Below are 22,362 nucleotides of genomic sequence, written 5' to 3'. Positions count from 1 at the left end.
AAAACACACCATAGCCTGCTTGATATAAAGTTTTATTTCAATATAGGTTTATGTAAGCATATAGTTGTAGGTATACGTAAACTTAGTACTAAATATTACAAAACTCTATCCAAATAGTTTCTCTGAGAACATGGATAACTACAAAAGGCAATTTCTGCACTCTGATGTTTTCCATTGCAGAGCCTCTTCTAATTCTCTTACTGTGTTACTGTTCACTGTTAAACATTTCTCTGCATCAGAAAGGACATGCATTTTATTAGTTTGTCTACAGCTTCACAGTCTACAATCACAGACAAACTCTTTTCTAAAGCTTTCTATTATGTAGTATGATGTACATTAACTTTAATGGGCTACATACCCTCATATTCACAGTTACCATGAAAACAAAACATTTTTCATCCTGCTAATAGCACATAATAACAACCATTAGTCCTCATTTATTCATTTATTTATTTAAGCCTTTTCTTTTTCAAAACAATGGCAAATTTCCAACCTATGATACCTTGAAAGCGACAAACTTCTTACCTTTATATCCCTGGTCCGTTTCCCTGAGATCAATCACAGTAATTGGTTTAAAATTTAAATCCCACAGGCGAACACAGCCATCTCTGCCACCAGTAGCAAACCCCTCTTCACATGCGTTCATGCTGAAAATTCCTGCCTAAAGAGAAATGAAAATTATTTTTTAATAATATATACTGATTATAAAGACCATTATGGAGAGTTTCACTCTCCTCCTATTACATTCTTACATGGTTGTTAATAAATGCACAAAAAATGCACTAATAACATGGGTTTTAGATACAAAAGCAAATTGGAAACAAAAGAACAATTTTTAATAATATAAGTTTTCGTGGAAGTTGTGAAGGAACTAAAAAGAATTTAGATTCTGATTCTTGAAAGTGTAAGGAACCATTTTTGCTTGATTTTGCTATCCAAAATAAGAGCTTGAACACAACAGAAATATACTTTGGTTTAACTGTACATATAGAATTAAAATGAGCTAAAGCAGCTCAAGCCTAAGATAGGTTTGCAAGCTTCCAATTTGTTTTTGTCATAAACTAAGCAATTAAATACACTAAATAAATAAACACTTTTAATAGTTCAAAAATTCATAGGTTTTTCTACTTTAAAAATTTTAGTATATTTCTTACACTGGACTTGTCAAATGATTCAACACTACCAACTCCAAAAAATAATTACTTCAAAATGTATGTTAAATCTGTGCAAATTTATCATGTACACAAATGTGTCATATTTTGAAGATACAGACTACAGTATCTGAACCGATGAAGTAATTTCATCCATATAATAACCAAGTAGTCAAAAAAAAAAACAAAAACCAAAGAGTTCATGTTTGGTGACAAAGAATGTTAAGAGGATTGTTTCAATACTGCTTTCATTCTGATGATGATGACTATAGTGATGCTGCTTCTTATCTCTAGAAAGAATTTAGCTTAATATCCTCTCTCCTTAGGGCAGGATCCAACTCGTACAAAAAGCAGTAGAAAGATTTCCATCAATCTCCTTTAGGCTTGGTTCTGGGCCTTTGTTGCAATTAGATAACTCCAACATAGTTAAAGGTACATCTGGGATTCATTGTTTATTTTTAAGCATTTTTAGACATGGAACATTGGTTCCTAATTTTAAGTTTAGGGCAAAAATACAATAAAAACTGTGATAAATTCCAGGTTCTCACGACTATTCTTTGCTGTCAAGCTCTGTTTTATTCTCCAATTATATTTAAAGGAAGTATCTGAACGCATTGTAATGAAGTATGGAATCTGTTTGCTTCTTTGGTGTTGGGTAACAAGGATTTAATTGTTTCAAGAGTTGAGAAAAACAAAGAAGTAAAAAACCTTCTCAGCTTTTAGCTGTTTGCTAAAGTGTAAAACAACCAAGACTGAAAACTAAGGTGACAGAACTCCATTTTTTGACATGTAATTTCCATCCACAGGATATTGACTTTTAAGACAATCCACATTTTCCAAAGTAGTATGTGCCAGAAGAGAAATATAATTTTTAAATCATAAGCAGATTAGGAGGCTAACTCTCATATCTCTAATGTTTTAGAAATCCTCTTTCTGTTCCTTTGGGAGCCTAAAGATTTTACAAAATCAACTCCTATTCCATTTGTTTCTCTCTGTGACTGTCTTACTGCACCAACCTTTTAGCATTATTGTGTAAACATAAGGCTCGAGGAATTTTGGCCATTTTATTTTTAACTATATGATAAGTGTTGCCCAGGTTTTTGCATATTTAAATAGTTTAAAGCTCTTTCTGAAATACAATCTTGATAAAAGAATTATTCTCTTTTCTCTAATTAACCCCTTCCAAAATCCATAGTTTAACTAGTCCATATTAAAAAAAATTAAAAAAAAAATCAGACAGCAATTTGGGAAGCAGGCTGAGTGTTCTGAAGATAAAAATCAAGTGGATCCAGGATTAATCTGTTTTCCATTTCATAGAATATCCTTATCTTGAAAATAACACACTGGTTGCCAAGGAGATTTGGCAGATGTACTTGTTCAATCTTTTGAAATTCAAGAGGACATCCTCATTTCAGTGTAGATGCCAATGGGATAATAGATGAAAACAACAAAGGTCCATTATGGGGACTCTTCAGAACCTGATGGAGGAAGCTGAGCTTAGCTAGTCTTCATTTAATTGTTAGACCCACACTTAAGGGAAAAGATAGATTACTTATTGTCAGAGCTTGGCCAGTCATTGTTCTTCCACTCAATCTATCCTTTTAGGTAAACTTAATAATAATTTTAGTTAAAGCTAATTCAAAACAACTTTGAAGTCTTCAAGATTCTCTAAGTCCTTCAGTCTGTAATGGTTACAAACATAATTTGGTTCCTGATCCTCTAATCTTTAATTGTTACGAACATAATTTGATTTGTGATAGACAGTGGTCTTTCATCAGTAATGAGAGGCAAACCTTCTTTGTTTGATCCAAGTGAATAATCTAAGCAAGAAGTATTGACTGTGGTCCTGACTCAAAATAAAATATGTAGACCAAAGTCTCCCATCTTACAAAGTTAAAAAAATGCCATATGGATCATCTTTTTCTGTTATGGATTTTTCATTACACTTCTTAATGAATGGGAAAATTTTGGAAAGAACTCAAATCAATCAGCAGTTCTCTAAGAACACAAAATATTTCCTATTGTTCCAACACAACCAGCTGGTATCACATCTGTGTTCCCTCAAAACAGAAAATAATTAAATGAGAGCAAATAAAGAAATAAATCCCCAGACAGACCAGACCTTAAGAAAACAGAGAAGTACAAGAGTTTCACAAAGATGTCCTCTACTGTATGAATATTTCCCTACTGCTTCCATCCAAGAAATTTAAAATGGTGAAGTAGCCTTGTGTAGCCTGGTGCTTCTGGACCTGTCTTGACTCCAACGGACAGAAACCAATTGACGATTTGTCCAAATTCAGTCATTTACAGAAAATTCACCTCACTCTTTTTACTATGTAATTCCTAAAAAATGTGACTGTAGTTAGCTCTAATTAGGATCAAGCATTCACATGGAAAACAGGCAATTAGGACAAGCAATCACATGGAAACTTCAAGTATGATCAAGAAGTAATTTATCTCTGAACAATATGGTGAACAAAAAGATATTGCCAGTACAGTAAACAATCCAGCAATTCCGTTTTAGTCTTAAATTAAATTCAGGATACGAATGCTAACATATGAAGCAATGTCTATAATGGGTATTTATTCTAAGACAGTCTTTCCCACTATATACAGCACAGTAAACAGACGGATTGCAAATATTTAAAGTTGGTGTCAATATGTTTAAAGTGAAGAGCAACTGTTCTGGAATTTAATCTTATGTCACAAATTACCCATAAAATATTTCAAAAATTGACATATTATTACAAAAATAAAATTAGTTGTTTATATGCCTTTCATAGTCTGAAATAAGTGGACTATTACTTTTCAAATTTACAACAAAGCTAAACAGTAGGGAAACACTTCTGCATGGCTTCATGCAATGGTACGTGATACCAGCTTAAAACAATTCATTTAAGTTCATTATATTGTTTCCATCTATATTTAATTAGTGTTCAGCCAACTGACATAGGCGTGCAATAGTTCTAACAGGGTGCCTGTTATTTAACCTCAAGTCTGTTATTTAACCTCAGTTTCTGACATCAATACACACAACTTTAATGTGTACCTCTGAAAGACTATCTCAGAATAAATTATTCAGCTGCTGAGAAAGCATCTTATGTACATTTACGATGTAAGGCAAAAGCATAGCATATAACAATCTTTAAAGCATTCAGTGTTTTTAAACAAGCATATTTTCCATGAATGCAGGAGTAAAATCTTGTGTCTATGTTTCAGGTACTTAACAATCACAGACTACTTTGAATTTAGAACCTGTAAAGTGAATAAAATAAATGGCAGATTCTATAGTCTGTTGTTTGCTCTGGCACAGCAATGTAACATCTGATAAAAGATTACTCTTTTGAACAGTATATGTATGGTTAATTTTCCAGAATCAGATGCACTGTATGCACTGCCTACAATGCCTGTAGTACAACAGTGCCAATGAACTTCCATATATTTTCATGTTGTCTTGTTTCCTTTCTCCCTTTAAAGACTTTCACTATTAATAAGATGCAATCTGCAAAACTATAATTACACAAATTGCCATTGCAATCCAGTGTTCCCTACACATACCTCCTGTGCCTTTACTCTTCACCTCTGCTCATTTTCATCCTTTCCTACCTTCCACTCCTACTTTTATGTTCATTGAACTCTGCAGTCCTTTTCCAACAAATTTTCCAGTCATCCAAATATGCTATTTGCTTTAACCTTTTTGATTACCCATCAAACTCAGATAGGAATCTGCCAGAAAGTCTTCTTTCCTCTGTCTACAGTTCTTAGCATTGCTGTAACACAAAACGGATAATCTGGCTTAGCAGTGAACTCTTTATTTTTGCTTGCTAGTGCTAAAGTTGTTCTCTACTTCCTCAGTTGCCTAAAGTACAAAATGTCTTTTGAAGTAACCTAAATATAACAAAAGTAGTCAAACTTTCAGAAATACTTGTTATATTACTACAGACACTCCAGCCAGATGGACAGTGTCTACACATTACTAAATAGAAAATATTTTAGAAAATATTTTTCTGTAGCTGAGATACCCACCCTTTCTGTTTTAAGACAGGAATACATGATATTCAAGTAAATAATGAAGCAATTTCTTTAAATACATTTACAGTCTAATTCAAGCCTACTGAGGAGTAATGATAAGGCATGTGCTGGGATGACAACTCCAACATTAGTATACTGAAAGGAAATTTATACTGATTCCCTGCTATGCACAAACTGTGCTTTTAACAATATATACCCACAACAATTGACACCATTTACACCTGTATATTTTTCTAATAAAATGGACGAATAGGATATGACTTAAATTAAGTACAAAATAACTGTAAAATATAATAATTATAGTTTAGTAGGACTGAAGAAGCACTTCTATCCCACGCTGCTATATTTTATATTTAATAATCTAACAGTATTATCCTTTTAACTAATATTTTATTGAAAAATAATGTTTCATTCTGTTGGAAAGTAAACTTCTGGAAAATACTTTTTCTTAAATCGGTACAATTTGTAGTGGCTCTCATATCTTCTGAAAATGAATTCCAAAGCCATGGATTAGTGCACCTACTTAATTTTCAGAACAGCAAACTACAACTCCAATGAGCCTGAAGGACACAGCCAAAAATAGAAAGTTAGATAAGACCTATTCCAAGGTCACTTGAGCTCAGTCTACTGACTCTAATGAAGATAAGGAGCACAGCACTTCAAATTTGATCTTGTGTTCAACAAAAAATAGATGCAGCACAAGAGCAACGTGCTCTCACTATCATTTTGGTCATTACATGTTTCCCACACTTAAATTCTTCATAATTATACTTTTATTCATAACTAGATAAACCATTACATTATACAGCTGCCTGCATAAGTAGTCCAATCCCTCTTAAAAGTTAGTTCAACAAAGTACAACCATACCTTACTGTAAATTTCTGAACCATCAGAAACATAAAATCAACTTAGTATTGACAGCAACCTCTCCCACATATGTAACATCCACCATTTTTGTCCCCAAATTATAAAGAATGATTTTAATACTTTAATTCCACACTAAGGTAAGTGCACAAGTTTATGTAGTCTATAGAATCAATGGACTTCAGAAAGCTACCAGATAATTAGCCTGTAGGACTCAATTCAACAGAATGACAGCTCAGCTAACGTTGGACAGAAACTCTGGAGAGCACCTAGTCATGCTCAAAGGAGGGTCAGTTAACTGCAGCTTGCCCAGGGCTGTGACTAATGGTGTTCTCATTATCTCCAATAGAGAGATGTGGATAGAGACTCCACAACCTCTCTGGGTACCTGTTTCTTTGTTCCAATGCCCACTGCCTTAACACAGGAGTATAGGACATCTACACTTGGATAAACCAGACATCCACAAAAAACACATTAGACATCATTAGTCTCTATCAATGGAAATGTTTAGGAATGTAGACCAGATGATCTTGCACTGCCCTTTCTGGCTCCTTGGAAACCTATTTAGCATTTTACATTAATTTAAAGGAGAGATACTTACAGCATGTGCCCCCTGTATTGTTCTTACAAGGTTGATTCCTTTCCATACATAAATATCACCATTCAGTGCACCGGAATACGTCACTTCATCTCTTGCACAAGCTAGGCACAATATAGTTTGAAGATCACCAGTTTTGCCAAAAACACCACGTTTTGGTGTCAATGAATTGCCACATAAGCTCCAGAACTGCAAGACAAAGTGATGTAGAAGACAGATGTTTGCTAATCTCCTACAATTTAACATGTTCATTTGAGAGAGAAGTACTTTACCTCCATTTTCCTTCTCCTTTTCACTGCTTTAGTTCTGCAGCTGGTTAACAACTTTTTACTTAATTAACCAACTTTACCTTTCTACAAAATCTGCACAGTAGAATAGATAAGAAGGGTATCAGTATTATATCAAACTGAAACTCTTTGTCCAAATGATAATTTGTAAGTCAGCTGTATTTTCAGTCATTTTGGAAAAAGTTTTCATAATACAATAACCTGATCTTTGATGAAAGACACAAGTGATGCGTTTTCACATTCCAAATGCTGCATCTGTGCTCCAGACATTTAAAAAAACATAATTTGATTGTATAAATTCCTGATCAAGTTCCAACTTGCTCTGTCGTGACTGGTCTAATTACAGACTTAGCCACTTCTCATCAGAACCACTAATCATACAAAGAAGCAGTCCTCCACCAAATCCTCCTGTTCAGACACATAAATGTGCACTGGAAAGTCAAAAAACTGCTGGATAGAATTTCAAATTCAGTGTTGGATGTGAAAGCATTTATTTAATCACCACAGACAAGTAACAGTACCACTGCTTCAGCCAGCTTCATGTAAACATGTTCATGAAACTCTACCTTCAACAGTGAAGTTCTCCATTACCAAAATTCTAAGTGCAGAGTTCAATCAATATAGGGCAAGGTAAGCAGTTAAAATGAACAGATTTTTGTACCAGCAATAACATAATTAAGAAATAACCATACATTTATTAAACAAATAAACAAATCCCTCTATCCTAACTGTTAGATCTTCAACCAAAGCAAACAGCACCATGGATTATGCTGTTGCTTTAGAAGTAACTGCACAAATTAAACATCTGGAGGAAGCTAACATTAAAAAAATAAATAACTCCTTAATAGCTATTTAAACCAGTCTATTTAACTTGATTTTGTGCAGTAAAGAAAATGATAGTACTATGATGAATAATAATTAATTACAGAGATATAAATAATAACACAAAGAAGGAACAATTTAAGAAAACCATTCCCCCTCACATCCAAAAAAAACGTTTCTTAATTAAATGGATTAGTTTTGACACGACGCAGCCACTTTAAATATACTAAATTTCAGCTGGCGAGTATTTTTTTTTTCCACCAGAAGAACCTACAGTTAAAAGCAATACGGATATTTGAAGCTGCCATCTACTGCTGTTATGCAGTAACACAGACATCAACACAAGTGATAAGGGACTGACATTCTTAAGGAAACTTATCTGACGGCAGTCAAGCATAGGTAATCCTGATGACACAATTAAGTATGGAAAAGAAGCTTTTTTCCTGCATGACAATTGGAACGCACATCAAATGAATTAAAAGAGTTTCTCTGAAATACTTTGCTTAAAAAATATAAGAAATGCCCATTTATGAATCCTGTAACAGACAAGGAGCAATCAAAAACGACAACAGTACCAACAGCAGAGAAAAAAAAAAAAAGAGCAAGCATTTTTCTTTTCTCTTTTCACTGTAATTCTACATTCTCTCAAATTCTGAGAAATGACTTTTAAACATGTTTCATCTCTGCAGTATAACTATTCATTAATTGTTTAAATCAGAAATTTGAGTACCTGGACTCGCTTTAAGCCTTTGTACTTTGCCTTAAACTACTTGGGATTTCAAACAGTATTTTAGAAGACCCAAGTTTTAAATTACAACACAAGCATCACATACAATACTGCTGACAAATCTTTTACTCTACTTTTATGCTTTCATCTTTTATTCTACTTCTTTCTCTGCCTGACCATGAACTCCTTTGAGCAGAGATGATCAGTTTTCCACTGTATATATTGTAAAATGTCTAGTGCAGTCATGTGCAGTCCATGATAGCAGTCCCTGAGCAGAAGATTCCTTTTAGATATATACTCCTTTTAGATTCCATTTTTGCCTTCTTTTACAAAGTATAAATGAAATATTTTATAAAGTAATATTCATTTAATTACCTTGATGTGCTTTACACCACAGCTGACGAGTTTGTTCGGCTGGTACAAATCCCAAGAAATATCAAATATCTGCATTAAAAAGAAAACAAAAGAAAACAAAAAAAGAAACAAACAGCAAACCACAAGAATGTCAGCAGCTATGGCTTTTCTAGCATGGAAGAGTGAAAACTGTAAAACCTTGTAGCAAATTCACAGATAATCTAAAGTGCTTTAAATAGAATGACTTCTTTATCCCTGCATTCAACACTGAAGTTGCAACATACTGCTCACATTACTTCAGTTTGGTTCTTTTTTTTCCAGCCCACATGAAAAGAGACAACAAAAAGATTTTTATGAAAATCTAAGTGACTAGAAAAATCCAAGATTACTTTCTGTTTGATTTTTCATACTAGGATTTGTGTCTAAAAAGCGCCTTATTTTTCCACTTCCCATGCATGCTCACAGTTTCAACAAAGTATACACAAATATATGAGCTACATATTTTCTTTCAGAAATAAATTTACATGTATTTGTTACACATAGAATCATAATGGAAAAGACCTCTAAGAAAATCTAGTCCAACATCTTAATCCAAACCCAATCTTTATGCAATTTCATTAACACTCAAATTCTTGAGCTATACTTACTCTGTCTGTGTGACCAGGAGCCATTGATAATAATTTTCCTTTTCTCCAGTCCCATACACAAACTGTGTTTTTTGAATCCAAACCAACTGAGACCAAACGCTAGAAGTAACCAAATTAAATAAATAAATGAAGATAACTCAGTGCTTTATTGAAGGCTAGATTCATCACTTTAAAGGATAACAAATTCACAACCAAGTTGAATAGGAAACAATATCTACACTACGACACAGAAGAAAATGAAAGATATACCTTCTTATTCAAAACTTTGTCTCATCAGTTACTTTTCCAAGAAATTACAGAAAAATAAAAGCTTAAGAACTACATCCTGCAGCCTTGGTCATCTTCAGCTGTAAGGACACTTCACACAGATTTCCTGATAAATATCACTGACCATATTAGTTTACAGTCCCCTCTCTACTACTCTTTTTACCCACTGCAAAATCTGATTTTTGCTATACAAACTCTCAACAAAAAGATTTTAACAGCACTTCAGTCCAGACAAAATGAACCTGGGTGATTTTGGTTTTTGTTTTTATTTTTAAAGGAAATGAAATCTTTTTGTTCAGTTTATGTAAGCACTGTGTCATCTTGATTGACAGATAAAATCTTATTAAATCTTTTGGACAAGTGGTCAGAAGCTAATACTTACACACACTCAAGACGAAATTTAATTTCAATTTTCTATGCAGATTACAAAATCGAGTTTGAAAGAAGAAAAGGAAACAACAAATGTAAGCAAAAGTTTTACCAAAGCTAAAGCCTATTTCCAATAACATCATTTCTGTACTACCTGTAAGGCACCAAAATCTTGGGGATAAAATGAAAAGTTAAATACAAGTAATCTTCCAGCTTCTTAATTATTAAGGCAAACTTCACTTTTTCAGATACTTTGAAGTCCATATTTTCTATTCCATCTTTGAAATAAGAAAGGACCATCAGTTTCAATTTCAGCTGTCCTTCAAAAAAGGCCAATTCCAGCCCAACTGCACAAGGAGAAGTATGAAAGTAAACTATCTCTGTAATTGATACACATCAATCCCTCCCAGAAACTGTTTGATGTCCTACATTGGCTGATAGGTTTGGTTTTTTTTTCAAAGAGTTATCACATGGTGCTTTCAGTTCTCCTAGAAAATCTTGCTACTATCTAGTATATCTCCACAATGGAGAGTTCAGATAAGAAGGTCAAAAGAGTAATGAGCTTACAGAATAATTAATTGTAGAGAAAACTGAACTTATCAAAACACCACAGAAACTGAAGAGCAACCACGACTGCATCAATGTGAAACAGCTAACAAAGAGGAACAATTTCCTAAGATACCCAGACAAGCAGGAGTGGAGTGTATACACTGTCTAAGTATAAAAACTAAGCAACTAATAAAACAAACTTCAAAGAGATTAACGGGCTTGAACTGGCTTCTGACCATCTATTTCTTCCTGGCAACTGGCAGTGCCCACTATTGTGACAGTGAGCATTTAAGACTGGTAACAGGAATCATGTTTTGAATGTGATTCATCAGTTAATTACAATTGCTACATTATGCTTATGTTGTGATTTCAGTACCTTGCTATTTCATTCCACCAAATCAAAATATCATATGATGTCAAAAAGATATTAAACTCGCTATCAAATATTAAATGCTCCTTGTGGGGATTATCTAGAAGAACCTCATCACAGAGAGCTGCACAGTGACAAGTCCAGATTTAAAATGACAGAGAAGATGTAAATAAATTTATTTTGCATATGGACATATTACCACAGGTAAACAATTTTGGAGGTGCAGATGTCAAAAAACCGATAACTAGCTTTTCCTTAGAAACCATGAAATTTTCACAGATGCCAGGAAAAAGGTGATCATATGGAAACATTGTGAAAAGCAGCCAGTTTAAATTTTGTCCATTTATGGCTCTAAACAGAAAAATCAGTTTTCAGTGCACCCAGAACAGATCATAGATCTACATTCAAATATCCCCTTATGTACATAGGGAACACGTAATTTCATTCTAAGAAAGAGTTAGGGGACATAACAAAACAATTGGTAAATTTTGATCTCAAATTATTAACACTGTTCAAGTGAGAAAGTGACAACTTTACGCTGACAAGAACAACAAAGAGAAAAGCTGTCACTGTCAACCAGAAACATAGAAAGGCACTGACTCTAGAAAGCAGTAAATAGTGAGAAATAAAAATGATAAAACCTGTAGATCACTCTGAAAAAACTCAAAGCCTCCCTACAATAATTCCAGTATGTTTTAGCAGAAAAGCATGTTACAACTAGGCTTTCCTCTGTGTTCAACAGAGCACCATCTGCTGTCATCTTAATAAGGCGCTAGTCTCTCCAACAATACAAACAACATCTCATAGTTGCAGTTTCTTAGAGTTTGGAAAAAAAAAACAAAAATGACATACCTGACCATCTAAATCAAAAGCCAAACAAGCTATACCATGCGTGTGAACATCCTTCAGAACAGATACAGTTTGCACAGTGTATGAGTCCCATACGCAGATATATGGCTCCTTTCCAACTTGACCTGTTGCCACCAGCACACGTTCAGGATGCAAAGCAAGGCTGCCAATAAAAAAAAAAGAAAATATTTTTGCATAAAACTTCTACATTTGCCTAGTAGTTTGCATTTATATCTTCCCATAAAAAATGATCTCACAATATTTTTTCATTAGTAGTAGTAGATACTAACTAATTTTGTCCCAGATACTGTATTTGCTGTAAAATTTCTTTTATTAAAGTCCACAGTGCCACCTTCTTTCAATTGGAGCCTTCAAGGATTTCTCCAATTGTACTAACTGCAGAAGTTATTAATATTTTGCTCTAACCTCCTCAGATTATTAAATTAAGTCAGACTGTCATACACTAAAAAATATGTCTTTTCCCTTCCCCCACCTTTCTTGATATTTAAAAATACAAAGGAAAGACAAAAAAAAAAGAGTTGTTACTCTATCAACATATCTATTATCAATGGAGAGAGAAGCATGCCTAGAACTATCCAATTCTCATACTCTTTGATATTTTTGTTTTCTAAAGGAGAAGATTGAATAGCTTTCTTAAGATATCTCTCAAGTGATTGTACATCAAAGCCAAATCTGAAACTGGACGTTATGACAAGACTAGACTTCAGGTGACTAAACTGAAACAGAACAGTTGGGAATAGTTCATTCTGAATAAGTGTTAACTTTTCACATTGCCAACACTGCAGAGAATTTTCTTAGAGTTCAGAATCTCCCAAAGTCTGCACAGCATCTTCAGAACTGTATTGTCAAACTAGGGATCATGAAAGCATGATAGTCAGCAAGACTGTTTTGCGTTCTGCTTATGAAAGCAAGCTGCAGGGGAGGATGTGACATCTGTTGATTTACATTTCATTAAAAAGAAAAGTGAGAACATACTGCAATCGAAAATTATCTCCACTACTCGATGAGATTCTACAGTCTAGATAGAGTAGGTCAAAATGATCTGAAAAATATCATACATGAGTCAGGAAGATTTACTGCCAAAAGTCAGCTATTCAATTTGGTTAAAAAATGTTTCCTCCCCTTACTGATTGATCAGAGGAATGATCCTTGGAGACTGCTGGAGAGAATCACTAACAACATATGTTTTTTTTTCTCAAAATTACATGGAAAAGAGAGGTTGAGCACGCTGCTCAAGTAAGATCTTAGATCTGAACTTTTACTTTGATAAATGAAGTTCAAAGGGTGGAGGCAAGGGAAGCCTATATATGTATTAGAAATAGCCACGATAGAGTTCATCAGAAAATGACCAGAAGGCTGAATTCTAAAGATATGTACATTTCCTATACATAAAAAGAACAAGAGACAACAGTGTTAGAAGCTGCTTAATATTCATGAGGTCATGCTGCCCCACACACTATCCTCTTGTATTTCTCCTATTTTAATATAGGATTTCAGATAGTTGCTCTAAAAATTCCACAACCACAACACTGAGAGGAACCCTTTAATCTTCAGTTTCCACAAAAGATGGAAAGACTGTGGACTCTTACACATTTCTTTGGGAATTCCTCACTATTCTACATTATCTTCAGTACTAGGATCAAGGAACCAACATTTCTTCAATTTGCTTTCTAGTTCACAGCTTCCCATCTTCGCTTCCTTTTTTTATTTCACTGAGCAACTTCATAAATAAAAAGCAAAGCAGAAAAGATCTGGCAAGCAAGACTTATCACATTTCACTTCAGTTCTGCCACCTAATCCTGACCAACACCCGCACAACTCCCAGAACACTCTCAGGCAGATGGTGTACATGTGAGGAAATAGGAAGAGCATCTGGAGGACGAGAAAATGTTGCATTCAAAATGAGCTAATTTTTACAAAGACACTGTGAAGAGGGCGAGAATAAGACCAGATGGACAATAAAGAAATTCAAGAAGGGATAGAAATGAAGACTAAGAAAAAAAAAAAAAGAGAGAGACAAACTAAGAGAAGAAAAATACAGTAGTCTTATGACTGATTCATGAAACCTGACGTCAGGACTTTTCAACTCTATACTTAGCACTGCTATTAACACATCATGCAAGTGAATCACTGGCACACAGAAATAACAGAAGGGACAATCAGACTAGGGTCCCCATTCTATAACTGCAATTCTCATAGAACATATTTTCAAAAAACACTCAGGACTCACCCTGGGTATACACACACATGCACAAACAGCCCTACGTACAGATCTGGATCTGAAATTCAGAGTTCTGATTAAAGCAGAAAAATTACATCTGGGTTTTAAGAGATCTGAAGGTCCTTACCTTTTTTTTTTTTTTTTTTTTGGACTATGGGTGACTGAACAATCCTTGCAGATGTAGCAATAAATACCAAATATACAGGACATTTGCACCATCTCCCAATGAAACTTATTGATACAACTGTCAAATTCAGGAACGTTCATTATTAAGATAGTCCTGAGAAACACACTGTTAATACCTTATAACTCCAGAAAGAAAAAAATATAACTAGGACTGGTCCCAGGCAAGGGATGAATACAAGCCTCTGCTATCCAGTGACTATTTCACTCATGGATATGATGTAGTTAACAGGAAATAAAAACAATGAGCACAAGTTGTCTGTGGATATCCCCAGTGGAGATCTCCCAAGACACCTCTACAGAGGTATCCAACTATACCACTCCAGCTACCGAAGCAGTTTCCTATTCGTCAGTCAGGGGTAGGAGAATGCTTAGTGCAAATGAGAAGCTCTGCAATCAGGAGGAAAGAAGTCATGTTCCTTTTACCATCTTGATAACAAAAGCTGGGATAACCTCTCCAGGTTAGACTACAGAAACTGTGTTTGCATCTTGCCTACACAGATAAACTGTAAAATTTTGCCTGATTTCTTCTGTTTTCATAGGGGGATGACTAAGCTGATGAATATCATTGCTTGTCCAAATAAGGAAACAAATATTCTTAACAAAGTAATTTATTCAGGCCTTCCTGCTTACCTCTGTCCTTTCAGACCTGGATTTTCCAGAACAATGTTATTGTCAACATAGCATCCTATGAAACTGATCTTAAGGGAAATGTTCAAAAGTCAAATGCAACCACAAAATAAAGCAGGAATCAGGCTAACAAACTACCTAGTCAAATTAATTTTGAAATTCACTATAACATTTGATACTTCTGAGAGCAGCTAACAAGTGGAAAATCCAAAAATCTGCCTGTCACTGTTGTTATAAAACCAAATAGCCAGATCTGTTGAGAACAGAGTTCCACCGATATCTCTGACTGACATGTCGTTTTCTAGATATTCAAAGCAGACTGAAGTACAGTATTACAGTTTTAACAGTATAGTGAAGAGAGGCAAGTTTCTCCATCAATGCACTCAAGCTCCTCTTGTACAGTTTAAACAAAAGGTCCTTTCTCACCTCAGCATTCCCATCATTCTGAGCAGATCCACACACTGTATATTACTGACATCAGATCAACAGCATTAATTATTAATGAATGCCTCCTGTAGAAATGTATAGAACCTGTTGATACTACATCTGATGGGATGACAGCAGACACATTTATGTGACCCTGCAGTCTGTATGAGGTTTGTAGGGGCAAGGGATCTTGAAGGAGAATAGTCTCCAGCAAACTACTTTATTATAAAACAAATCAAGATTTTTCCCCCTTGTTTCATGCTGAGCATTAACAAGCATTGATTAATACAGACAAGCTGCAGACAAGGATACAGCATTAAAGATGATGTTTCCTTAGCAACAATATTGGATGAAAATCCAAGAGAATATTCACATGACTACATCTGAGCTTCATAAAACTAGGGCACCAGTAAAAAAGAATGCTGCAGTAAAATAACAGCATCTCAGATATTCATTATAGAAAAGTTAATTTCAAGTGTGAAATTGTTTCTACAAGTAAATATTAAAAAAAGTAAAAACATTTTCATCATACATTTCAAGACATTTTATATATAGTTGCAGATATTCTCCTAATAGCTGCCACTTACCCCTATTTCCCCAGAAAGTATGACAGGAGAAACTACAAACTATTTATGTCATACAGCTGAAGTTGTAGCAGGAAGAGATGTAAGCAGCAAACATTTCTCATCAAAGTTCAAATAGATCAAATCTGAGCAGGTTTATTTCCCATAAGATGAACAAACCAGCATTCATTGTGAAGCATCATTCCCACGCCTGCTATATACTTGTTATCAGAGCACCAATGGTATCATAAATAGCTTTTAGAAGATTCCTTAAATTGTACAAGCAAACAGCTTCAAAGTAAGAGTCTCTACTATGGACAGGAGTACAAATCAGATGGACAGACTAAAACTGTATATTGATTATACTGATTATTCCCAGCTGCAAAAAAGTATTACAGAAAAGCAGCTATTTGATAGGAAATACTCATACCACGGACACTGGGTTGCCATTTACAGGCTAAAATAGATATTAACATACTTTGTGATGGAGCCAACATTACATTTCCTTTATCTAAAGGCTTGTTTATAAGGAACTTATTAAAATCTGTCAAAAACCGTTTAGTATTTTATCTGCTCCAAAACTCAGCAGAAGAGAACAAAAAGACAAGATAATCTTCAAAGAGTTAGACAATGAGTGTGGTACCAGTGACACAAAGTTTCCAAGCCAAAAGACATGAAAACTGAGGAAAAAGATTCTTAGATCTAAAAGCCAGTTCCTACAGATCCCTTCAGGCACTACACCCCATTATACTACAGAAAATAAAGCTATCTTGTCTGGAATTTATAATCTCTGCATCTAACATCACGTCCATAAATGTGAAGTTAGCCAGGGCACCACTTAAAGTTGGGAGAACACCTGAAATTAATTAATTATGCAAACAAGACAGAGCTCAGAATGTTCTGAAGAAAGTACTTGAAATTTTCACTTTGCTTTCTGCCTTGTTAACCACTTAAGCAACAGCACAGGCATGCAACAGTTAAAGAGTTTTCTAAAACAAAGAAAAAGTCAACGGGTATCAGAAGTGTAAAAGAACAGGATAGCATGGGTAAATCCAATACTGAAAGAATTCCAAGGTCAGTAACATCTGTTGCATATCTGGACTCATTAACATCATTATTGAAAAGCACTACAAAGGAGAAGATAGATAAATAGCATTCATGAGCAATACTTTCCAGAAAATGCTAACTTTCTCCTTTAAAATTATGTTTATCTCAAGCATAATGGTGCCGCTGTGTACCTCCAATAAGGTAATAAAGTACTCCAATTATCATAAGCTTATGTTGTAATCCGCAAAATGTAAAATCACAGTTATTAATAAATGAACTTAGCACTGACTAACGTTTCACTGGTTATTCATCATCATGTCATTAATTTCTAGGTTAGAAAAAGCAGCAAGTAAAAACAATACGTAAAAAAGAAACAAAGATAAAAATGCAAGCATCTAAAAATGCAACCTTGACCCAAAAATGAACACACACACAAAAAAAAAACCCAAGTCAAATATTTACCAGTTCTTCATTTTTTTAAATGTTATTTCATTAAGTAATGCAGAAGAAAAAAATAGCTTAAAATGTCATATTCATCAGCAGAAATCTTCAGGCAATCTTGAGATGCTGTCAGATGCCTTGTCTCTATCTAAGACAAAGCATCATTCACCTTGCTTGCTCTTGTGGAGAGATTGTAAGCAGAGAACAAGGATGAACACAGCTCTAAAAGGCCAGAGCAGGTTCATAGAGCTGTCAGATAACCAAAACACAGAAACAATACACTCCTTCTGTATGCATTCTGCCTTGTTAAAATGGAGACATACGGGGTATGCGTGTGTATGCACACTGTTTACACACATCTACACCACAGTGATATTTCAGGAGCTTTTTTTTTTTTTTTTAATTAAAATGTTATCCCATAATTCAGAAAATTGAAAAGCTGCTATTTTAACACCATTATATCCAAACAGATTTAGTCAGAAACGTATCATATAAACAGAACAAAGCTAAGTAGTAAAAATTCTTTTCCACCTAGACTTTTAAAGCATCATTATGAAACTGTGCACCATATCCACAAGCTTCATTCTCCAATTCCAATAAAGAAATAACACAATATTCAATCAGGACTGAGAAGTATGAACTGGACATGAGAACGCAATGACTCTACGAGAACTACAGGAACTATCTCAAAACTACATTTTAGCCTCACTTGGTCTGGTCCTTTGCTTCAGTTTTATTTGTCTTCTTTTTAGTAGAATTACTTGCCTGAAATGAACTTTTTATTGACATATAATAGTACGTCACATATCTAATACAATATACCCTTGTACAAAGACAAGGAAAGTTCAAATTGTAATCTATCCTATTCCACAGTATTAGTGGATATATTTCCCTGTCACAGACCTGGCTAAACCACCAGTTAAAGTACCTCTTGAGGTAACTATGAAGTCAATCATTTTGTTTAAAATGACATTATTCTCCTCAAAATTCAGGCACTTAACTCTTCAGACATGTTCCTCCAGTTCCTAGGCTTGCCAGAATAAGTCTGCCTATTTGAAATAAAGTTTCACATTGTTCACAGAGGAAATATAATGTAGCACTGAGATGTATTTAGGCAAATTCGACAGTGAAAACATCAGCTTTGTATGTACATCCCAAACATAGGTGTATACTGTACACTAGCAAATTGACTAATCCTCTCCAACGAACACTGCTCATTAATTAAGCTGTGCTTTTCTGCTTTGTTTTGATAATTTTACCTAATTCATCAGTACTGCTTTAGTGCAAATAAACCTCTGTGAGTTCCAAATGTGATCAAACATCAAAATAATATAAAGTGTGTATAAAAATATCCAAGTCATCTATAAAAGGAAAGTTTATTCAAAACTTTTGTTTGTTTGTTTTAGAAAAAGGGCGATCCTGCTCCTGATGCTGAGCTTCTTGGTGTAAATCAAGCAATTCAATATAAGTAGACATTACCCTTTTAAATAATTGTAACAGCAACAACAATACTGCAAATAGTAATATTGGAAAGTCTTTCAACTCACTAGAGTAATGAGAGTAAACTGAGCCCTAACACAAGGAAGTTAAACACATTTGTACCATTCCATCATTTCCTTAATGCTCCAAGGGAAACTCAGTCTAAAGCAGATGGCATTCATCACACAATCTCACTGTAGCAAAAATCTTGACTGTATTCATTTTGAAGAGAATTCAAAAGGATCTAACCTTGAGCATTCATCTACATTACAAAAATAACCTAGGGAACTTTTATACTCTGCCACCTAACTTAGAAGACAATTAAGATTATAAAGTTCCTTTAAGTTATTTCCAGAGCTAATTGGCATTGTGTTTTTCACATGAAAGTAGCAAAATCAACAGATTATTCCAAATCAAATAACTACTGAATGAGTGAAAAAAATCAATGATATTATTTTAACAGTACTATAAATCTAACTGTAGGTTATGATTTCTAAATCATAAATGAAAATATGATTTATCCTTATTGATGCAGACTAGACAGCCTTGCCATTTTTCTGAACAGTACATTATTTAATTCTTTTGATACCAGATAAAAGTGCTGTATTAAATCAAAAGCGTAATGCTGTGATACTGTAATGATTTCAAAAATCAAATAAACTGTATATTGAATTAAGAAATAAGAAAAAAAAAGGAAACATTGAGATACTACAAAACTAAGTTTCCCACCCTTTTAACTTCATGTCAATACAGGCCTCAACTGCAAAACTACATTTTATTTTCTACAGTTTTGGGGACATCATATAATTGTTAATTTTTTTCTCTGAAGCCATGTATACTTCGAAAAAAACCCGACAGTGGTTACCTTAATAATTACAATCAAATCCAATCTCTGTTTTTGATATGTCAGATCAGCACACTGTGTGTTCTAATCTAAGGTGCTCAGGAAAAAAAAAAAAAAAAAAAAACGAACTCAACTTTTAAATCTGAAGTTTATTTCACTGTCTTAACTGAAGCTTTAAGCTTTGAATAAAACCCAAACATTTGGCTTCAGACTATCCCCTCAAAAGAATTATTCTATTCAAACATATTAAGCTACTGTCTATCACCAAGTATGCTACCATAATTACACTGTAAACACAATAATAAGAAAACTTCATAATGCTGTTATGAAATCAGCCAGGTACATAATCTACTTTCCAATTGACATTAAGAGGATAACTAAGAAATTAAACATCCAAAAAGTAGGTAAGCAGAAATGTAATTGCTTCAATTGCAGTTTGGAAAAATGAAAAAAAGAAAAAAATCAAAACTTCTGCATCCAACTATTAAAAATTGCTAATGATCAAATTTTATTAAGCTTTTAGTTAAATTTCCTATTCTTCCATGACATGTTGTCCTAGAGCTTCATGTTGCTGCATCACTTCTGAGAGAAACAGCCAACGACCAATTCAAGAAAAGAATTTCCTATAGCACCAAGATGTTTTCTCATGTAAGTACTGACCTGATCTGACCCTGCCTGCGAGTGCTGACAGAATCAGATCAGAAGGTGATGTGACTGCTGGCTATGAAAAGCACAATGCATGAAGGCAGGCTTGCAAGCCTGTAGCTCCTTACTGTGTAGGTCTACTTTAATCAACTTCTGGTTTGCTTTAGATGCTCATTTTTGGTTGGATATTTTTTATATTTGTATTTATGTACTTTTAACTAGAAAAAATAAAGTGAGTTTTTTATTATTTATTTTTTATTTTAACAACAGGCAGGCATATTAAACAACAGGTAAATTCTAGTCCCATTTAAAAATGAATAGTAAGTGTTTCATTCTGCACTTCCAAAATATTTTCATTACATGCGACTAATCCACAGAAACGATACCTTAAAAGAATACACAAAGCTCTTAGCAGAAACAAACAACTTGTACAAAGATTCAACAATTACCCCTTCACACAACATCTGCCAGCCTCGTACAACACATGCGTTGCCACACAGACCTAGAACTACACAGAAAACTTGTTTTTCTAGAGTTAAAACACATCATTCTCTCTCCTTCAAATTGTTTAAGATCTGAACACAAATCTTCCCCCCGGAGTTACATACACCTACCTGAATTCACTTAACATGTACAGTTGGACAGAGCTTAGCCAGGTCTTTGGCATAAGATGAAGAGGTCACCAGAGTGACTATCTTACTGTCATGGCAATTACATCTGCTGCAAGAAATGCCGTTTTGACTGATAAGACAGTCAAAAGATACTCAAGCTAGAAGCTCAGAGGAGGAATGATTACTATAATTATGATGTAATTTAAGTCCCATTAAGTCAGGAATTTTTTTATGGAGGGAAATAAATTGATTATGCCCTTAAAGAACATCTGGAGATGACAAAGTGAGAGTAGATGCATTTCTCTTTAGTATAAACAGAAAAAGCACGGCACCATATAAGCTGAAGAATAAGCTAAGAAAAAGACTTGATATTTAAGGTGAGAACCTAAACTTTCTGGAAAAAAAAAAAAACCCAATTCCTCAAAATAATGTATTCAAAAAAGCCATATTGAATTACTTTGTTTAAGCAATTTGAGTTGCTGTGATGGAATTGCACGCATTATGTGATTTCACCACTTCACTGAGTTCCAGGGGCAGCCTCACCAGAGCTAAGTAGAATCAAAGGATCACTTCTGGCTTGCTAGCAACACTTTGACTAATGCAGCCAAGTATAATGTCAGCCTCCCTAGCAGCAAGAGCACTTTGCTAACTTATTTACGCTCAAATGTGGTGTCCACCAGGAACCCCAGCTCCTTTTATGTAAAGCTGCTTTCCAGACAGTCAGCCCCAAGCACAAACTGGTGCACAGTTATTCCAAACGTGGCCTTTCTTTGGCATTTCAGAACAAGACTGGCTTCCCAAGGCTACCCCCAATAATGCATGCACCTCATTGGTCTCCTGTAATACAATTTTCTGTAGGAAAACCATTTCAGATTTGAAGTGTAACTGTAATATGGATTTCACTACTGTTTTCTCCCAGTACTCTTATTTGAGGAGCCAAAAAGGGATGGCTGGACTTCTTTAAAGGCTACAACTGTTGGAATAACTTGGGTGTTTACATGTCAACAAATAAATATATAAACCACAGGCTTCTCTTCTAAAAAGTAAGATCTGGACTGTTTGCAGCTCAATGGTATCCAAAGACTTCCTCACCATAAAATGCTAAAGCATGCTTTTCCTCTATCACATCAGTAATGCAAAAGAACAGAAAGGGTTGCACATGTAATGGGTTATTAAGAAACTCCACCTGTGTGGCAACTGCAGCAGTTCATTCAGTTACATTCCCTGGCATGTGCAATAACAAAGCAAATTGTGAAATTTCTAGTGAAAATTCATAGATCTCCTGTCAAAACAAATGACAGAATTCCGTATGATAAAATTTTGTAGCCGTACATCATCTCCATTGCTTAACATTTGTGCATGACT

General features: G+C 34.4%; 1 protein-coding gene across 2 annotated transcripts in view; it reads right to left on the bottom strand.

Moving 5' to 3' along the window:
- EML5 (EMAP like 5) overlaps positions 1–22,362 on the bottom strand; it is a 91,223-nt gene that overhangs the window by 64,077 nt on the left and 4,784 nt on the right. For both annotated transcript variants that reach the window (XM_065751430.1, XM_065751436.1), the window contains exons 2-6: positions 11,890–12,049; positions 9,483–9,581; positions 8,857–8,925; positions 6,649–6,834; positions 526–661 (exon numbers count right to left, since the gene is read on the bottom strand). In XM_065751430.1, coding sequence (XP_065607502.1) covers positions 526–661; positions 6,649–6,834; positions 8,857–8,925; positions 9,483–9,581; positions 11,890–12,049 — 650 coding nt within the window. The remainder of the gene's footprint in view (positions 1–525; positions 662–6,648; positions 6,835–8,856; positions 8,926–9,482; positions 9,582–11,889; positions 12,050–22,362) is intronic.

Source organism: Cyrtonyx montezumae, unplaced genomic scaffold (genome assembly GCF_038088225.1).
Source record: "Cyrtonyx montezumae isolate F1298 unplaced genomic scaffold, pur_monq_1.0 scaffold_10, whole genome shotgun sequence".
NCBI classification, from domain to species: Eukaryota; Metazoa; Chordata; class Aves; order Galliformes; family Odontophoridae; genus Cyrtonyx; species Cyrtonyx montezumae.
Note: the sequence above shows the minus strand (reverse complement) of the source record. Positions and strands in the feature narration are given on the sequence as shown.